The sequence below is a fragment of the Protopterus annectens genome, chromosome 6.part1 (assembly GCF_019279795.1).
Source record: "Protopterus annectens isolate FY-2018-M chromosome 6.part1, PAN1.0, whole genome shotgun sequence".
In the NCBI taxonomy this organism is placed as follows: Eukaryota; Metazoa; Chordata; order Ceratodontiformes; family Protopteridae; genus Protopterus; species Protopterus annectens.
In genome coordinates, this window is record NC_056738.1 from 406821429 (window position 1) to 406840254 (window position 18826).

The 18826-nt window shown below is 45.0% G+C and overlaps 1 protein-coding gene across 1 annotated transcript in view; it reads left to right on the plus strand.

Moving 5' to 3' along the window:
• SF3B2 (splicing factor 3b subunit 2) overlaps positions 1 to 18826 on the plus strand; it is a gene marked incomplete in the record, with an annotated part of 1007319 nt that overhangs the window by 76434 nt on the left and 912059 nt on the right. The window contains 1 exon segment of the mRNA XM_044075829.1: positions 1783 to 2046. Coding sequence (XP_043931764.1) covers positions 1783 to 2046 — 264 coding nt within the window.

Genomic DNA, 18826 nt, shown 5'->3' on the forward strand with positions numbered 1-18826 from the left:
AACTGGGGCTTTTAGTCAAGGTGGAGAGAATTATTAACATTTCCAAATACCAGTCACTTTTGGCCCAAAACCTTCAAGCGTCTTATAGAAAGATGAAGAGGAATTTCACCTTTCAACACGACAATGACCCCAAGCATACATCCAAATTAACAAAAGAATGGCTTCACCAGAAGAAAATTAAAGTTTTTGAATGGCCAGCCAGAGCCCAGACCTAAATCCAATAGAAAATCTGTGGGGTGACCTGAAGAGGGCTGTGCACAAGAGGTGCCCTCACAGTCTGACAGATTTGGAGTGCTTTTGCAAGGAAGCTTGGGCAAATATTACCAAGTCGAGATGTGCCATGCTGATAGCATTCATCCTACCCAAGAAGACTGAATGCTGTAATTAAATCAAAAGGTGCTTCAACAGAGTATTGGTTTTAGGGTGTGTACAACAGAGTATTGGTTTTAGGGTGTGTACACTTTTTATGCAGCCAGCTTATTGCACATTTTTTGTTATATATTTTTTTCCCCTAACAGATTTGTTTGTTTTTCAATTGACTTGTACAGGTTATAGGTCACATTAAAGATGGGAAAAGTTTTGAAAAGATTTTATTGTGGTCTCATTTTTTTTTTGTATCACAAAAACCTGGCATTTTTACAGGGATGTGTACACTTTATATCCACTGTGCAAGTACTATAATCGAGTTACAGGCAGTACAGTAATATAAAAAAATCAGTCCGTATAGATCAAAGCGGGTGTTTGCATTATTAAACTAAGAGTGGCTGCTGGCCTGGTAAACCCTCCTGGGTCGTTCAGGAATATTCAAATAAGGGACTAATCTTTAAGCTTTGGGATTGGCTCCTTGTTTTTCCTTGTTCCAGATTTTCCTTCAGCTCCCCAGCATCGTCTTTAACTGGTGCTAAGTAACTGACCTTTTGAGTATAATGTATTAGAGCAAGAACACTCGTTTTTATCTGCCTACTTAACTGAATAATCGACTTGAAACTTCAAGGTGTCTTTGTTCCTCTCATTGGGAGGGCATCAGAATATCTCCTAGAATTGCAAGTGAATGATTTTATCTGGAGTAATCGTAGGTTATAGAAAAGTATTAGAAACGGAATGCCTGGTCAAAATAAATGGGCCTTTTTTGGGAGGAAACACGTTTTTACTTACCCAGGATAAAGTGAAGTTTGTTAAATATGGGACCATAGAACAAAAAACACATGGTGCCCCCCCCCCATAACTCACTTTATTGGAACCTTGGTTTTAGGATTTTTTATTTTTAAAAACCAAGACTTCTTCAGAATCGAAGCAGCAATGGGACACTTGTTTTTGTTCTTTTGATTTCAGTTCTTTCAGTTTAGTTGTGGAGTTTCTCTTTTTTTCTTAGTAAATATAGGACCATATTGTTAGACTTGAATGATTTAAAATGGAGAATTAAAGCTTAAAATCAAATTAGCTCTGTTTTTGAAATGTGGTATGCAAGACATCAACGGAGTCCATATGAGAGCACTTGAGATGGGTAGTGGGAGGATGCTTCCTTTTGTCTTTCTTCTGTGTGCAACACCAGTAGTCTGTAGGTCATTTATCATTGCAGTTATGATGGTCTGTTTTTGTTGTAACAAGTCCTTTTCAGTTCATATTTTAATTTGAATGTACCAATTTCTGTTTACTTTTGGTATTAAGAACAGTTTGGTATATTTTTCTGTACATACTTGGTGATATGTCTTCTGTTTACTTGTCATGTTAGGGGTGTTTGTAATTAATTTTCTGTATAGCTGATCTTTTTTACTTTTGCAGATGCCTGGCATGCCGATGCCTCCACCTCATATGGGAATGCATGGCATGCGGCCTCCACCTGGAATGGGAATGCCATTTGCAATGGGAATGGCACCACCACCTCCTGGTATGGGGCATCTTCCACATCTCCGTATGCCGCCACCACCACCACCTCCTAGAGAACACCCAGGTCTTTCAGAAGAGGACAAGATGAAATTAGCACAGCAGCAGGCAGCAATGTTGATGCAGCAGCAACATGAAGAAAGAGTCAAGCAACAGCAACAGGTATGTTCAGATCTCTACCTTGCACAATGTAGTATCAGAGTGTATTGATGAGAGCAACTGAGGTCCTTCTGTCCAAATGAAATGAGGAGCTTGAAGATGTGCTGATCCATTCCCATTTGATTTTGGTAATAGTCATGAAGTGGCACGTTAAAATTCTGTATTTAATGTTACAGGTAATGTTGACTTTCACTCTACTCTGTGACATTTAAAGAATGTGTGACGTTGGGGGTAGTCTGTTTCATATTATTAAAATCATAGGGAGCAGAAATGACAGGTACACTGTAATATCTGATGTTAAGTTGTCAATCTCTCCTTCATTCTTGCTGGATGGGTTCGAAGTCGAACCTCTGCTCCGACTCGGCCTATTACGAAAGCTCGAGAACTATTTTTACCGGCTCAAGGCTGTCCTGTGTCCCATAATGCTAGGCGTGATATACCCAGATCTTGTTTGCCGCTTCAGCTACGAGGTTGTGTCTTTTTGCCAGCTCAAGTTGTATTAATATTTTTAGTCAGCTTTTTGAGATTAAAATATTAGCGATAGTGTTTTTTTTTTTTTTAGTTACTACCCTTTGATCCCTGTTTAGGATTCCCTCTTAGGTAGTTTTTGATACTGTTTTTTCCCCTCACCTAATAGTTAGGCCCTTGGCCAATCCCCATCCATTCTTATTTGTGTGTGTGTTTTTGCCTTCATAGAGTGTATTAAAAAGTGTGGGGTTTTGTTATATTTTTTCCTAGCCTGTTACTTTTGTGTGTGTGTGTGTGTGTTTGATTGTGACTAGACAGTCATCCCTTTTTCAGGATGTCTAAAGACACTAAGGTCTCGGGCTTCAAGAAGTGTGACTCGTGCTGTCAGAAGATGTCTCTGATAGACGGTCACACTTCTTGTGTATATTGCTTGGGCCCCTCTGTACCTGCAGGACTCTTGTTTTGTCTGCCATGCGTTCAGTCCAAGAGTCCTGCAGGAACGCAGGAATAAACTTATTTTGAGAGGCTTGTTAAAGCCTGAAGGTTCCCTGGCTAAGCCTTCGTCGAGTAAACCTTTTAAGCCTGCCAAACCGTCGGCTCCATGTTCGGAGCCGTCGCTGGGCGGTGCTACTACTACCACTGCATCTGTTCCGACCGGAACCGATGATTCTAGGCCTCAGTTGGCTCCGACTCTGCTGTCGGAGCCATCTTCGAGCAAGAAGCGTTCCAGGTCTCCTTCCCTGGAATCTGTCCACTCTGCTCCGAAGTGTCCCTTGTTATCGGAGCGGAGTCACAGGTCCCATTCCTCTCGGTCTTCCAGGCTGTCGGACCATGACCTCAAGAGGGTGGTTAGCAAACTACTTAAGTCGCAAGCACTGGCCCAAATGTTGCATAGCCCTCCTCATCAGGCAGTGGCTTTAACTACTCCCTCTTCGATTCCTCCTCCAACTCTTCCTGTGAGTTCGGAGCCGGAGATCGTAGGGGTCGGGAACGTCGGAGCAGATACCACCCGTTTCGGCTCCCTCGTCGGCTCCGATCTTTTCCTTGGTTCCATCCTTGGAGGGATCCGGGCGCCGGGACTCTCTCGTCGGCTCCGAGGGGATGAGTGGCATCGGACCCTTGTCCGACCCCTTTCTCCCTCTCGGAGCTTAGGCGCAGGTGAGTTCGGCCCCGGCCTCGAAGCCGTCCCTCTCGGTGCCGGGAGGAGTCCTTGTCTCTCCGGAGCGGGGACCCCCTTCCCTGCCTGATAGGGGCGCCTTTGAGGTCATGAAGAGTGTGTTGGCCCCTGTGCCTTCTCCACGGTCGGCTCCTTCAGCTCCTCCCTCTATGGTGCCTGCTTCAGTCTCTACCCGCTCTCTCGATCCCGAGCGTGGAGAACCGACGCTACAGGTAGCCCCATTGGGCGTATCCTCCTCTTCTGAGGCCTCCCCTCGAAAGAGAAAATGCAAGAGGAAGCATATAGACTCCCCTGAGACAGTCACATCGGACACTGACTTGTATGACTCAGAAGGGTCCCCAAGGTCCCCCTCTGAGGATGTCTCATTTTCTGACATCCTGGAGATTCTTAAGCAGAGGGGAAACTGGTCTGCCCTTAACCCTTCTGAGGACGAGTCGGTGTACCTGGATGCGTTCGGTTCTCGCCCTTCCACCTCCTGGGTGTCCCCGCTCAAGGATGTGGTGGCTCGAAAGGTGTAAACTGCTCCAGATACTATGGAACCAACTCCCCGGAGGCCTACAAAATTTATTACAGCCCCTTCTGACAAGCAGTTTCTAACTAAGGGCGTCCCTGTTGATGCCATGGTGGTGGCAGCCACTAAAAATGACTGACCCTTCAGTACCTGTCCGTCCTCCTAATAAGGAATCTAGGACTATGGACAGGTATGGCAAGCAGGTGTTTTCCTCAGCGACCTTTGCTATGCGTTCGCTGAATTATTTGTGCCATTTCACCCGTCTCCAGAGAGACCTTCTCAAGGAACTGGGTGATACCTTACAGGACCCATCAGCTGCGGGGTCTCAGGAAAAGATCACCTCCCAGCTGGGGACTCTAAACTCTATTGTAAACTCCTCCATGCGGCTCATTTCCTATGCAGCCGATGGAGCGAGTAGGGCTGCAGGCACGGGTGTCGCTCTAAGGAGACACGCCTGGATGCAGCTTTGCAACTTTGCTGACCCCTTCAAGACGTCCTTCACTAACACCCCCTTTGATGGTTCTGCCTTGTTTGGACCTCAAGTGAAGGATACATTGACCAGGTGCGAGCAGGAAGGCAAGACTCTCTGTGCCGTAGGAGTCCGTTTTTCTACCCCTTCTAGACCATACCCCAAGGGTCAGAAAGGTGGGAAAATGTGGTTCCGCAAAGCTCAGGGAGTACTGCCTGACGCAAGTGGTGAGCTTCCCTCTAGAGGCAGAGGAGGGAACAATAATAGACGCCGCCCGAGGGGCAGGGGGGGTCCGCAGAATCAGGGTAGCAGAGAATCCTTCTCTGACAAACCCTTCCAGCACCCCTGAGGAGCTGCCCGACTGTCCACCTTCGGAGGCAGTTGTGGGAAGACTATCACTGTACCCAGAAGCCTGGCATTCCCTCACGCAAGACATTTGGGTACAGTCCATCATATCCGAGGGTTACAAAATTCCCTTTATTCATACCCCACAACCGCCAAAAGGGCCCCTTCCAGACGTTCCACCTGGTCTGAGGGATCAAGCAGCACTAGAAATTTCAAAGTTGCTACAAAAAAGAGCCATCCTGCCAGTCCCAGCAGACCAGCAAGGATCCGGAGTCTACTACAAGTTCTTTTTGGTACCAAAAAAGACAGGGGACTGGAGACCTATTTTGGATCTCAGCAGACTGAGCAAGTCTGTTCAAAGAACGAAATTCCGGATGGTCACGCTTCAGTCCATTCTACCCTTCCTGGGTCAGGACAATTGGATGTGCTCTATAGACCTTCAGGATGCGTACTATCATATCAAAATGAACAGGCGCTCCAGGAGGCTTCTCCGCTTCTGGCTGGGAGCCAGTCACTACCAATTCAGAGCCTTGCCCTTTGGCCTCACCACAGCCCCCAGGGTGTTTACCAAATGCATGGCAGTGGTTGCGGCTCACCTGAGACGAAAAGGATTCCAGGTGTTTCCATACTTAGACAACTGGCTCCTTACTGCCACCACCAAGCGTCAGCTACTTCATTCCAGAGATTATACCCTCCACCCGAAAAGTCTGCCTTGTCGCCTTGTCAGTCTATTACCTTCATAAGCGCCGTTTTAAATGCTGTTGTCAGCAAAACTGCCTGTACAAAGGATTTCAGACATTCGAGGTCATGTTCAAATCCTACTACAAGAGAGCAGAGTCCAGGCCAGATTCGTACTAAAAACCCTAGGTCTCATGGCAGCAGCTATCACATTACTCCCCCTAGCTTGCTTTCACATGCGGATCCCGCAATGGATGCGGTTTTCCCAGTGGTCCTTTCAACAGCTTCCAATGTCACACAGCATTCTAATCACTCAGTCATGCAAAAGACACCTTTCGTGGTGGATGGTCTCCCCTCAGGTTCTTCAGGGCAGATCCTTTGTCCTTCCTCCTCCTGTGGCTACTGTGACAACGGATGCCTCCCTGATCGGGTGGGGGCATTTTCAGGGCAGGACAGTCCAGGGCACATGGCAGCCTTTCGAAAGCCACCTACACGTAAATGTCTTGGAAATGAGAGCGGTATTTTTAGCGTTGCAGGCCCTTCAAGACTCTCTACCCACCGGGACTATTGCAATTCAGACAGACAATATGTCTGTAGTGTGGTACATCAACAAGCAGGGCGGAACCAGGTCCTACCCCCTATGTCGAGAAGCACTCAGACTGTGGCAGTGGGTGATCTCTTCTCAACGGTTTTTGGTAGCAGCGCATATTCCCGGGAAGTCCAACGTCATAGCAGACAGGCTGAGCAGAGCCATTCTCATGCCCCACGAGTGGTCTCTCGACCAGTTAGTAGCGGAAAAAATCTTCAGGAGGTGGGGGTCAGCCTTGCTGCGATCTTTTTGCAAGCCCTTAAAACAGCAAGTGCCCAGACTTCTTCACCCTCTTCCCTCTCCCAGGTCTTCCCCCCGGAGATGCTCTAGTCCACGATTGGCCTTCTGTATGCCTCCCCCCCCTTTCCCTTAATTACTCAGCTAATCCAGAAAGCAACTGTTTTGAGATCCAGAATGATCCTTGTTGCCCCTTACTGGCCTCAACAAATTTGGTTCCCGTTCCTGCAACATCATCTACTAGATCAACCCTGGCATCTGGACCCAGCGCCAGATCTTCTGACACATCAGTCGGGCGGGCTGCATCAATCTCTCCAGTCTCTCAACCTCACAGCTTGGTTGCTCCACTTCCAACCCTAGCCAGGCTTCCCTCAATCTCTCATTCAGTTCGTGACATCATCCTCGCTTCGCACAAGTCTACTACCAGAAAGACTTATGCTAGCAAATGGAAGCGTTTCTCTGTTTGGGCAGGGGAGAAACAAGCTGACCCTTTTACAGCCCCTGTCCATACAATCTTAGAGTTTTTGGCAGAACTTTTTCAAATGGGATCTTCTTCAGCCACCATCAGAGTTCAGTTGGCAGCCATTGCGAATTTTCATGTTGGATTGTCAGAGACCAGCATTATGTCTCACAAACTTTGTAAAGCCTTTCTAAAAGGAACCCTCTTACTTAGGCCCCCGGTAAAAGATCCTCCCCCACCATGGGACCTAAATTTGGTGCTGTCGTCTTTAATTCTCCCTCCCTTTGAACTTGCGGCTTCCTGTTCATTAAAGTTGCTCTCTTGGAAAACTCTGTTTTTAGTAGCCATCACTTCAGCGAGAAGGGTATCAGAACTTCAAGCCCTTTGTGTTCGCCCTCCTTACCTTGTTTTTCACAAAGACAGAGTGTCACTTTTTACCCAAAGTACTCTCTGAAAGAAATCTGAATCAGACCATCGATCTTCCTGTTTTCTTCCCACTTTATACCAATAGGTCTGAATGGAAGTTACATTGTCTAGACGTTCACCGTCAATTGCGCTTCTACCTGGATAGAACCAAGCAGACGAAATCAGAACAGCTCTTCCTGTCTTACATGGAAGGGAAACAAGGCCTGCCAGTTTCCAAAGTAACCTTGTCCAGGTGGTTGACCTCTGTCATTCTGTTGATTTACCAATTGAGGCATGAAGAGCTCCCTATTAAGCCCAGAGCTCATTCAACCAGAGCATTAGCTTCTTCAGTAGCCTTTCAGGCAAGATTGCCAATGGACTCCATTTGTGCAGTGGCCACATGGGCCTCTCCTCATACCTTCATTTCTCATTGCAAGCTGGACATGACCTCTAGAAGTAGGGCTGATTTTGGTTCCACTTACTCAAGAGTTTGTTCCATTGAGCCACCCAGGACTAAGGTGCTAGGGACGCTGTCCCATCCAGCAAGAATGAAGGCGAGATTGACAACTTAACATTGAGAAGTTATGTACTTACCATAATGTTCTATGTTAGTTGTCTTCTTCTCGCCTTCTTTCTTGCGTCCCACCCTCCATCCCCCTAGCCTGGCAAGACCGAGAGTATCTTCTGAGATGTGTTATCATGAGAGTTATCTCCTTAGCTACCTCTTTTTCTTGGTAGCTCTTATAAGAGTTTTGTATACCTAGATGTATATTCTCAGTCATGGTGGGGACATGTATGTCCATAGTGTTGGCTATCAAACGAGATCTGGGTATATCACGCCTAGCATTATGGGACATAGGATAGCCTTGAGCCGGTAAAAATAGCTCTTGAGGTTTAGTAATAGGCCGAGTCGGAGCCAAGGTTTGGCTCCGAACCCATCCAGCAAGAAAGAAGGCGAGAAGAAGACAACTAACATGGAACGTTATGGTAAGTACATAACTTCTCATTCATCAACAAAGTGCAGGAATGAAATAAACATCCTTGAGAAACATTGTGCAGCACTAACTTCATTAGTTTTTTTTCTCCCTGAATGATGAAAAGGGCTGATGGCAAATAATTCTGTTTATCAGCATTTTAACATGCATGGAGGCAGAAAGGACTACTACTTTCCTAGAGGTTTCTCATAAGATTGATTCAGATAGATCGATTTACTTATTTACTTTTATTTATTAACTTACTTTATTTACTTACTAATTAGGAAAGTCTTGACTTTTCCCTTTATAAGATATTAGTACTTAGTGATGCTGGGGTGCCTTCTATGCGGAGTCTGCATGTCCTTCCTGTGGTCGCGTGGGTTTCCTCCAGGTGCTCAGGTTTCCTCCCACATCCCAAAGACATGCAATAGGTGGATTGGACACTCTAAATTGGCTGTGTGTGTGTGTGTGTGTGTGTGTGTGTGTGTGTGTTGTGTGTGTGTGCTGGGCTGGCAACTCAACACCGTAAAACTTCTCTGCCAATTATGAGCGGACAGATGATCCGCTGTGACAACCCCTAACCGGGAAAAGCCGAAAGAAGAAGTAGTACTTAGTGATGCCATTTCCAGTTGTGAGAACATTGTTAGAAAGTTGTGCATGTCACCTTCTGCCAAGTTTATCACCAATATTAGAATATTTGAGGCAGAAAAAGGCAAAATAAAATAAAAGTGGACAGTAAATGACAGTATTTCCCTCAAAAGAAAGTCAGATTCCATTGTTTAGTATCAAAAACATTGCTGCTGTGGCAGTAACAACAACATGTCACACACAAAGCCATGGCTGAGAAGTAAATGTAAGTGCAACAGAGGAGATGTTTACCCTTCTTTGTGAGTGAGGGGGATGAGAGTAATAGACTGTGTTGAATAATGAAGCAAATTAGCAGGGTTACTTTTGTTAACTGGTAAGGTCAGTCCTCATATGGTTGCTGAATACTGTATCTTTTTCATGGTAGGTTGCAAAAATAACTGATGGTACTCTCTCTAGATTACAATCTTCAATGGCACCACTCTTTTACTTTTAGATTGCCAAAAGATTGGAACACTTTGGAAATGAAAGTGAGCAGGGATGGAACTTTTGTTATACAACAGTCTCTGCTGTTTGGTACTGATGCTTAAATGATGCTCTCTAATCAGCAGCTTTAATCGGAAATGAAAATTCTAATCAAATTTTTTTTTTTCTTTCTCTGTGTCGTGGAATTATTACAATGCAACAGTAATTTTAAAAGATCACAGCAATATCAGCTTTGGAGCTCTTAGACCCTTAGCTCTGAGCTGACTGGCCTGGAACTGCTTTAATGCAAAAACTAGTCCTGAACTAGTCTTACACACACACACACACACACACACACACACACACTACATGAGACTAGGCTTTAATGCCAACAGTTAGACCATTTTAAACTGCAAAATACAGTACCACTATGTACTGGAATTAGTAATATCAGCTTAAAGACCTTTAGCTAAAACAAATGCAGTTTATTAAAATGAATTTAAAATCAGTTCAAGAAATGAAAACACTTTTTTTTTTTTTCTTTCTTTATGTAATGGAATGTATGGAGGGTGGCCTAATGGTTAAGGTGTTTGCCTTACAAACACAAGGTGCAGGGTTCAAGTCTCACAAGGGAAATTGGCTAGGCTTAAAATGGCTCATAAGGGCAGTTAGCTTAGTACTAATCTATGAACCTTTGAACCATTGCAATGCCAAAGATTATTATGAAGAGTGATAGTTACTTGTCTAATGCCAGGATCTGTCAGATCACGTATATACTTAAGTCCTTGAACAGCAAGTACCAGTATCACTCTTATTGTTCATGCTGGTGTCAGTGACATTACCTCCCTGTACTGTATGAATAGAAACATGATGGACCTGTCAGAGTGTGTGTGTGTGTGTGTGTGTGTGTGTGTGTGTGTGTGTGTGTGTGTGTGTGTGTGTGTGTGTGTGTGTGTGTGTGTGTGTGTGTGTGTGTGTGTGTGTGCAGGGCAGGTGTGAGTCTAGCATTAAGCAGTGTTCTACCATCTCCAAGGATGATGCTGTGATGCAAGCAAAAATAGACTTCAATAAATTGCCTTAGCTTTTGGTGTCATTAAAAGGGGGTCCAGTATTTGTCAGCCTGAGAGGATGTGATCGACAGACCACGCTGCTTTGCTGGGGATGGCCTGCATATATCCCCTTTCGGGTTTTGATTATTAGCAATGACCGTGTCCACCCCAATACTGGAATTTTTTTTGGCAGTACCAACCTGATAAGCCTGCTAACATTACAAAACAAGCAAAGGAAAATATGAAGTTGTTTCTGATCAGTACTAGGAGCCTAAATAAGAAACACCACTCCCTACAAGTCCTTCTCATACTGTAGGACGTTAATATCTCTGTAGAGACTCAGACCTGGTTTAAAATAGCAGAGAGCACTTAAGCTGTGCATGGCTACAATACCTTCCACACATTTATACAAGCTAATTCACAGGAGGTGAAGAAGGTGTGGGGTGTCTAGAGTCTAAAGCTGGTAAAGCAGTATGATGCGATTTGAGCTTCTTCGTGTCAGAGTAGCCATCAAAAAGGTCTCTTGCCATATATTAGCTAGCTGTAGAACTCCCTCTATAACACAAGAAAGGCAATGCCTATCTGCAGGAACTGGAATCGCTGAGTATTAATCTCTCATTACCATTTTCCTAGGTGATTAAATCTATCAAACTGTAGACTGGGAAACCTACACCACCACTAGTGCACAAGCACAGAGATTCTTGGACTTTATCATTACAAATGCGCTGGAACAGTTGAGTACCCACTAGGGGGAATATATTGCCCTTACTAATGTGGGAGCATCTTTCACCGTCCCTTGCATATCTTTATCACTTGCTAAGCCTGACTATAAAGCCGTCTCCTTTGAAATAAAATTGAAACCAGAGATCCTTTCCATCCACGGTACCTTTAGATATTCCCTAGTCTATAGTTGGACAGTTAATGCCACTGAATATGCTGAAAAATACACCATCACATTATACCAGTATGTAAATGGATGCGTGGCTGCAGCTGTACCCTGTGGGCTCCAGAACAAACCACTGAAAGAAACCCACGTGGTGGAACCATAATATCAAAAAGCTTTATAATTAAAGGGAAGAAATTTGACTGAAAGTAATTCCCAGAATGTTAAAGGAATGTTTAAGTCCTTGCCAGCAAAACATCTCGGGAGCTTAAACTCTACCAAAGCCATGTTTAAGGCTAAAATAGCTACCCTAGCCAAAGACCATCATAAGGCATTTTTTAGTTGTTTGATGCTTTGTGCTTTTGAGATTTACAATGTGTTGAGCTGCTGTGAGACTGAAGATGTATCAAGCCCAGTAAATTTTAGCTCTAATTTTACCCCTCTGTCTGTCCCTCAAGATGTGCCTAAAACTGGCTTGCCTGTAGCTATCACACAAGACCAAGTCCTAAACATGTTATCCAATGCTAAAAATACTCTATTGATGGGTCCTGACAATATCCCTGGATGCATTTTAAAAACTTGAAGCATATTTTAGCTATACTCCTAACAACACTGTTCAGGCTCTGCCTCCATACAGGTTTTCTACCAAGTGAATGGAGTATAGCTACAGTCATTCCGGTGCGTACGGGAAGACCTTCACGTACTTATAAATCTGACCAGCCTCGTATGCACAGCCATGGAAAGACTTCTTCTCATGGAACTAATCAGTCAGGGCATAGGGAACATTCAAACACTGTACCGGTCTGTCTGGATTCATCAGGGGCAGGTTACCAAGCAATGGATGAAGGTAGTATAGTACACACTGCATACTTTGACCTGGCCAAAGCTTTTGCTACAGTTCTGCACTTGGGCATAATAGGAAAGCTAAATAAACTTGGGGGGGGGGGGTCCTTGCCAACTTGCTCACAGACAGGAAACCAAAAAAGGGGAAGTTAGCTCCACAAAGAGACCAGTCACCAGTGGAGTCCCCAGAGTTCTGTGCTGGGACCTCTGAAATAAAAGCATTTACCAAAGGGCTCTGTTTGACTAAGTTTGCAGATGACTGCAAGATAGGAGCAGTAATTGAATTCACAAATGACTTTGCCATCCTGCAGGAAGATTTGTTCCAAATAATTGGTGCCAAAGTCATGGAGTGAAACTAAATACCAAAAATATATATTCTATCCTTTTAGAAAGTCTTCTATCTCAGGGAACTACCACATTAACAATGCACCCCTGAGAGTTGACCCATTTGTTTGGGATTTGGGAACTTGTCTAGATAGACGCACAACTTTTGATTAACGTGTGTATTGTTGTAGGTCCTCCTATACTGCACATTTTAAACAGAGGAATTGTCTAGATCTAGGGATGCATTGTCCCCCTTTACACAACCCTCATTAGGCCAGTCATTGAATATATGCCCCCTTTGGCATGTATCTGTCCAGGCACCGACAACTGGAATGCTCGCAGAGAAACCTTACTAAAAGGATACAAGGCCTAAGCATGTCTTACACGAACCACGTCAAAGCCCTGTCACTGCACTCTGTATCCTGCAGAGTGCTAAGAGATGACCCGTGTATTGTCATACAAGGCATCCTCCAACTCAATATTGATGGATATACTGTACATCAGCAAATCAAATGGCATCAAAAATACTTTTGTCTAGGGATGTAAACATCTTCTGCAACATACAGCATAATAAGTTCATAGATGTTTACTAGGCTAACAACCACAATGGGCCTTTTAAGCTTAGCCAAGCATCCCAAATATCTGACAAGTTCTCATACCCTTGATAAGTGTAAATAGGCACTTTGGAGATGAACCATTTACAGGCTTCCTGTGTCCAGTAGAGTTGTAGGTGCCAAACTAGGGAAGAATTTCCTGTTCCCCATCCAGTTGCCCAAATTATACTTGAATTGGGTTAAGGAGGACCTCCTGCTTCGTTTGGCTGGGGAGCCTGTTCCAGAGAAGGGGTAGTCTCTGGGACACGCACCTGTTTCTCCAGCAGGTGGTATATCACAATCGAGGTTTAAGTTTTTAGAATAGGTAATTTAGTGCTTTTAGTTTGTGGATATGCAGTAGGTCCATCAAAGTGGGGTCTGACATTGCCTTTTATGCCTGGGATACATCTTCCCTCAACAGTTTGTAGGAGACAGAATACAGGGATAGGGCCTTGAGGTGGTATGCATAAGACATGTTACTTAACACCCTGTATTCTTTTAGTGAGGGATCTCTGTGGACATTCCAGTTATTGGATATGCCTGGTTAGGTAAATACGAAAAGAGTTGTACTCTGGTCTGTCTGAATGCTGAATGCAGTAGAAAAATTACTTCCTTGGACCTAGATACCATACCTTTATTTATAAGTTGCACAGCATAGACTGATTTCCTTGGTTCAGTAGACATGTGATGGTCAAAGGATAGACTGTCTGTGTGTCCTCAAGACCCTGACTACGGAGTTAACTCTTGGGGTGCATTAACAGTTATATCGGCACCATGGGTTGAGGACTTCCCAAAGGACACTACTATGCATTTCATGGCATTTAGTTTTAGTCCATGGCTCTGTCAGCCCTTCCTGGAGAACAGTTGTGTTGGTGGGGGAATTCGGTGACCGCTCCTAATTTGAAGTCTGCAAATTGTTAGCCAGAGGTCATTGATATTGACCTTGACTTCAGAGAAGTAAATGCCAAAAAGGAAACTTCCCAGGACTGATCCCTGAGGGACTCCACTTGTGACTGGCTTCTTTGTAGCTGTGGACTCCCCATTTCCTGCCTGTCCACGGGGTGACATAAGGGATGTCCTTCATGGATGCATCTGCAGTCATAACAAGTGGGTTGTCCTGTCGTCAGGCAGCCCTTCAGTCGGTTGTCCTGTCGTCAGGCAGCCTTTCAGTCGGCCGGATTCCAAAGTCCGGGTCCGGCTTCGGCTGATGTCGCACTCCACCCGACGTCATCTCTGTTGGTCTTCGGGTATAAAGGCATCAGCCGACGCCATTTTCCTCAGTCTTTCTTGCCGCGTGGCGCCCGAAGCAGAAGCTGTTCGCAAGTGCCGGTCGGTCGGATCCAGAGATTACTTCTACCGAATACTACTTCGAAGACTTCTAAAGCTAAGTACCCCGTTGGGGACTCTTTCTTGCCTCAGCCGATGTCAGAAAAAGTTAACAATTGTTTAAACTGTGGGAAACAAATACCTCATAAAGATTTCCACTCTTACTGTCTGCCTTGTTTAGGCCCAGCCCACGACGTAGCAGCCTGTTCGCCTGTGCTTCTTTCAACCGACGAACGCTTAGGCGTCAGTCGGAGTTTGCAGAACAGTTTTTCGGTTCTGATTTTGCGTACATTATGCCGTCGGATCCTCCGACTACCCAATCTAGCAAAAAACGCAAAGATAAAGACCGACACTAGCGGTCCGCGGTTTAGGCCGAAACCATGGTCAAGCAAATCGCGAGTGTCTCGGTTTCGGCCGAAACCGAGAAAACTGAACAAAGTACAGCTGAACCTATTCCTACAACTGAGGCCCCTGCTACAACTCTTGAAACGACTTCAGAAATTTTACCCACTACGGTGGTTGACTTATCAGACACCATCCCTTGGATGTTTCTACCCCAGCACGTGGTGCTGCTAGGCCTCCAGCAGCCATGTCCATTAAGGCCTTCGCCAGGGCTAAAGCAGCCAAGACTACTAAAACAGTGCCTGTTAAACCACCCACATCCAGGCCCTCTTCTAGTTCTCAAATGCTGACTTTGGCAGAAGATTTAATTTCTTTAATTAGAGGATCTCAATCTCACCCAGACAGGGCCTCTCAGCCCCAGAGAAGAGACCTAGGGCAGAGCCCCGAGCCAGTGTCCTCTGATGATTCTGCTGATGAATCAGACATAACTGACCAGCCAGAGGCTCCCTTCTCCAATTTTGAAGATTCTGATGCTGAAGAATCCATCCCAGCTGCTTCCCCACCAGAAGAATTCTCCTTTGGGGAAACCTTGCATGCCATGCGAGAACAGTTCCAATGGCAGCAACAGGATTTTTCAGACTCCAGAAAAAGACTTAGGACTTTTCTGCACCTCCCACAGCACAGGCCCTTAGCTATACCCCTGTTCTCTCTGTGGTGGATGATGCTTTCAATGATGTTTGCTCCGCTCCAGATTCTTTACCCCCAGCCCCTGCCAAACCAGACAGATTTTACAGGGTGCCAGATACTCATCACCACCTTTACAAGGCTCCACTTGCAGACCCAGAAACTATATCCCAGGGCCCCAAGGCAGTAGCCGCGACCATAGCTAAAACCCTATTCCTTCTGAAAGGGAAGCAAGGTCATTAGACAGATGGGGTAAAAGGTCTACACTTCAGCTACTCTCTCAGCTAGAGCTTTAAACTGTCAGTTTCACATGATACAATACCAAGAGTTTATGCTGGATCAGTTAACTAAAAACTAACCACTGATGAATCTCTTGATAAGAAATATGTATTAGAGATGGTAAATAACATACAACAGGTTAGCAACCATTCCTTAAAATGTGGCTATGATGCACTGGAGGCTTCATTTAGATCAGCCATGACAGGCACAGTGATAAGAAGGCATGCATGGCTAAAGGAACAAGCTTTACCGGATCATGTTAAAGCTAAGTTGCTAGATGCTCCTATGGACAAGACAAGTTTGTTTGGTACATCTGCCCAGCAGGTTATGAAGAAAATGGAAGAAAAGGCAAAATCTGTTCAAACTGTTAAAGATTTCTTGCAGGTTCAACCCCAAGGTTTAGCAGGAACTGGCCTGCCAAAATTGGTCCTTTCCTGACTCCACAAAATTTCAAAGGGGCAGGAATAGGCGTTCCAGAGGCAGAAACCAATCCAGAGGAGGTGCCTACAGAGGAAGACAGTGGCAAGGTAACAACAGAGGCGCAGACACAGCCACTGCCACTACATCAACACAACCACAGTGACTTAACCTAAATCCGCCTACCAGGGAACAAATAGCAGCTCCTCTAGGCGGAAAGTTAACCTTATTTTCAAAGAACTGGCACTACATAACAAAGGACAAGTGGATTTTACAAACCATAGATCAAGGTTACGGTTTCACTTCCACACTTTCCCAGTCAAAGAGGAATGCCAAATCTACCTCCAAATCAAAAACAGAGGCTCTACGCCAGATAATGGAGTTAGCAAACATGAGAGCTGTGGAAAGAGTGCCAACAGCAGAGCAAGGAAAGGGGTTCTACTCCAGACTATTCCTAGTTCCAAGAAAGGAAAAAGTTGGAGACCAATTCTCGACCTGTCCACCTTAAATACATACATCATTGTCCCAAAATTCAAAATGCTGACCCTACAGCAACTTCTTCCCATGCTGGGCAAGGAGTCTTGGCTGGTAACTCTAGATCTCAAGGAGGCATACCTGCACGTCCCCATTCGACCAATCTGCAGAAGATACCTCAGATTTCTTGCAGGATCAGAGCACTATCAATTCTCAGCATTGCCTTTTGGCTTATCTACTGCGCCCAGAGTATTCACAAAATGCCTGGCATCAGTAATCGCCATTGCAGACTTCAGGAATTCAAATTTACCCATACCTGGACGACTGCCTGCTACAAGGGGACAACAAAAGCAAGCTGACAACAGATTTACAAAGGGTCATTTACTTGCTACAAGCACTGGGATACACAGTCAATTTACAAAAGTCAAGGCTGATACCATCCCAAACAAGGACATTCTTGGGCGGAATTGGACACAGTAAAACAAATGGCATTCCTGACTACAGAAAAACAAAAGAACTCCCTCTATACTTCTTGGCACTAACAAAACTGAACAAGTTAACAGCAAGAAAAGTACTGCAGGCCTTGGGCTTCATGGCATCATGCATAATCTTGGTTCCATTTGCCAGACTACATATGAGAAAACTACAGTGGTACCTAAAGAATTTATGGTCCCAACACAGACACAGTCTAGAAACAGAAATCCCACTAATTCCATGCTTAAAACAGGAGTTCCTATGGTGGGCTCAGGCATGCCAGTCAAACCCAGGCCTACCCTTTCGCAGATGTCAAGCAAGCCAGACCATCACAACAGACGCTTCAGACCTAGGATGGGGGCCCACATGCTGGACAAATGCGTGCAAGGATTGTGGACACAGGATCAACTTCAACTGCACATCAACCTAAAAGAAATGCTGGCAGTAAAACTGGCAATCCAAAAGTTCAAACCATTTCTCAAAGAGGGCCAGTTGATGATAAGGACAGACAACACCACAGTCATGTGGTACATCAACAAACAGGGAGGCACTCATTCATACCCCCTATGCAGAATGACCTTGGAGCTGTGGACCCTGGCACTCAGCTACAACATCCAGTTACAGGCAATATTTGTACCAGGGAAAGACAATACCCTAGCAGACATATTAAGCAGAACCACTTCGGATGCCCACGAATGGAAGCTTCACCCGGACATCTTCAAGACCATCTCAAAGAAATGGGGAATGCCACAGATAGACCTATTCGCATCACCTCTCAATCACCAGCTCAAAAAAAAAATTCTGCACAAGGACATTCCACCCATTAGCATGGAAAGTGGATTCGCTCTCTTTCAACTGGAAAGGCCTAACAGCATATGCATTCCCACCTCTTCCTTTGATACACAAGGTACTACTGAAAATCAAGGAAGAACGTCCAAGGATAATCCTGATAGCTCCAAACTGGCCAAGACAACACTGGTACCCACTACTGAGGAGCATGTCTCGGAACAATATGTGGACAATTCCCCTGATGCCTTTGATGTTAACGCAGAACAACTACAGCATCATACATCCAAACCTAAAAACCTTGCAACTGACTGCATGGAACATCACATAACAGCAGCTATTCCAGAACTTTCCCAAAGAGTTAAAGACATTATTCTTGAAGCACGCAGACCTTCAACAAGAAGGAACTATGCTGGAAAATGGAAAAGGTTTGTCATCTGGAGTACGGAAAGAGGAAAAGATGTGTCAAACATAGATATGCCTAACATTCTGGAGTATCTGGCCGAACTTCTTCATTCAGGCCTGTCCTACTCCTCCATCAAGATACATGCATCAGCTATTTCAGCAGAATACAGCTTTGATACACCTGTTTTTTCGCACCCTTTGCTCAGGCAATTCCTCAGAGGAATCAAGAATGTAAAACCCCCAAGGAAACCACCATTACCAGCTTGGGATTTAAACTTTGTGCTAGAAAAGTTGACACTAGCACCCTTTGAACCAGCAGCAACAGCAGACCTACAACACCTGTCATGGAAAACTGCTTTCCTACTGGCAATTACTTCAGCAAGGAGGGTTTCAGAACTACAGGCCTTAATGGCAGTGCAACCCTTCCTAATCTTCCACCAAGATAGTGTCTCCATGAGGACTAATCCTACATTTATGCCTAAGGTGGTATCCAGAGTGTCTTTAAACCAGGCAACCCCCCTACCTACCTTCTTTCCCAACC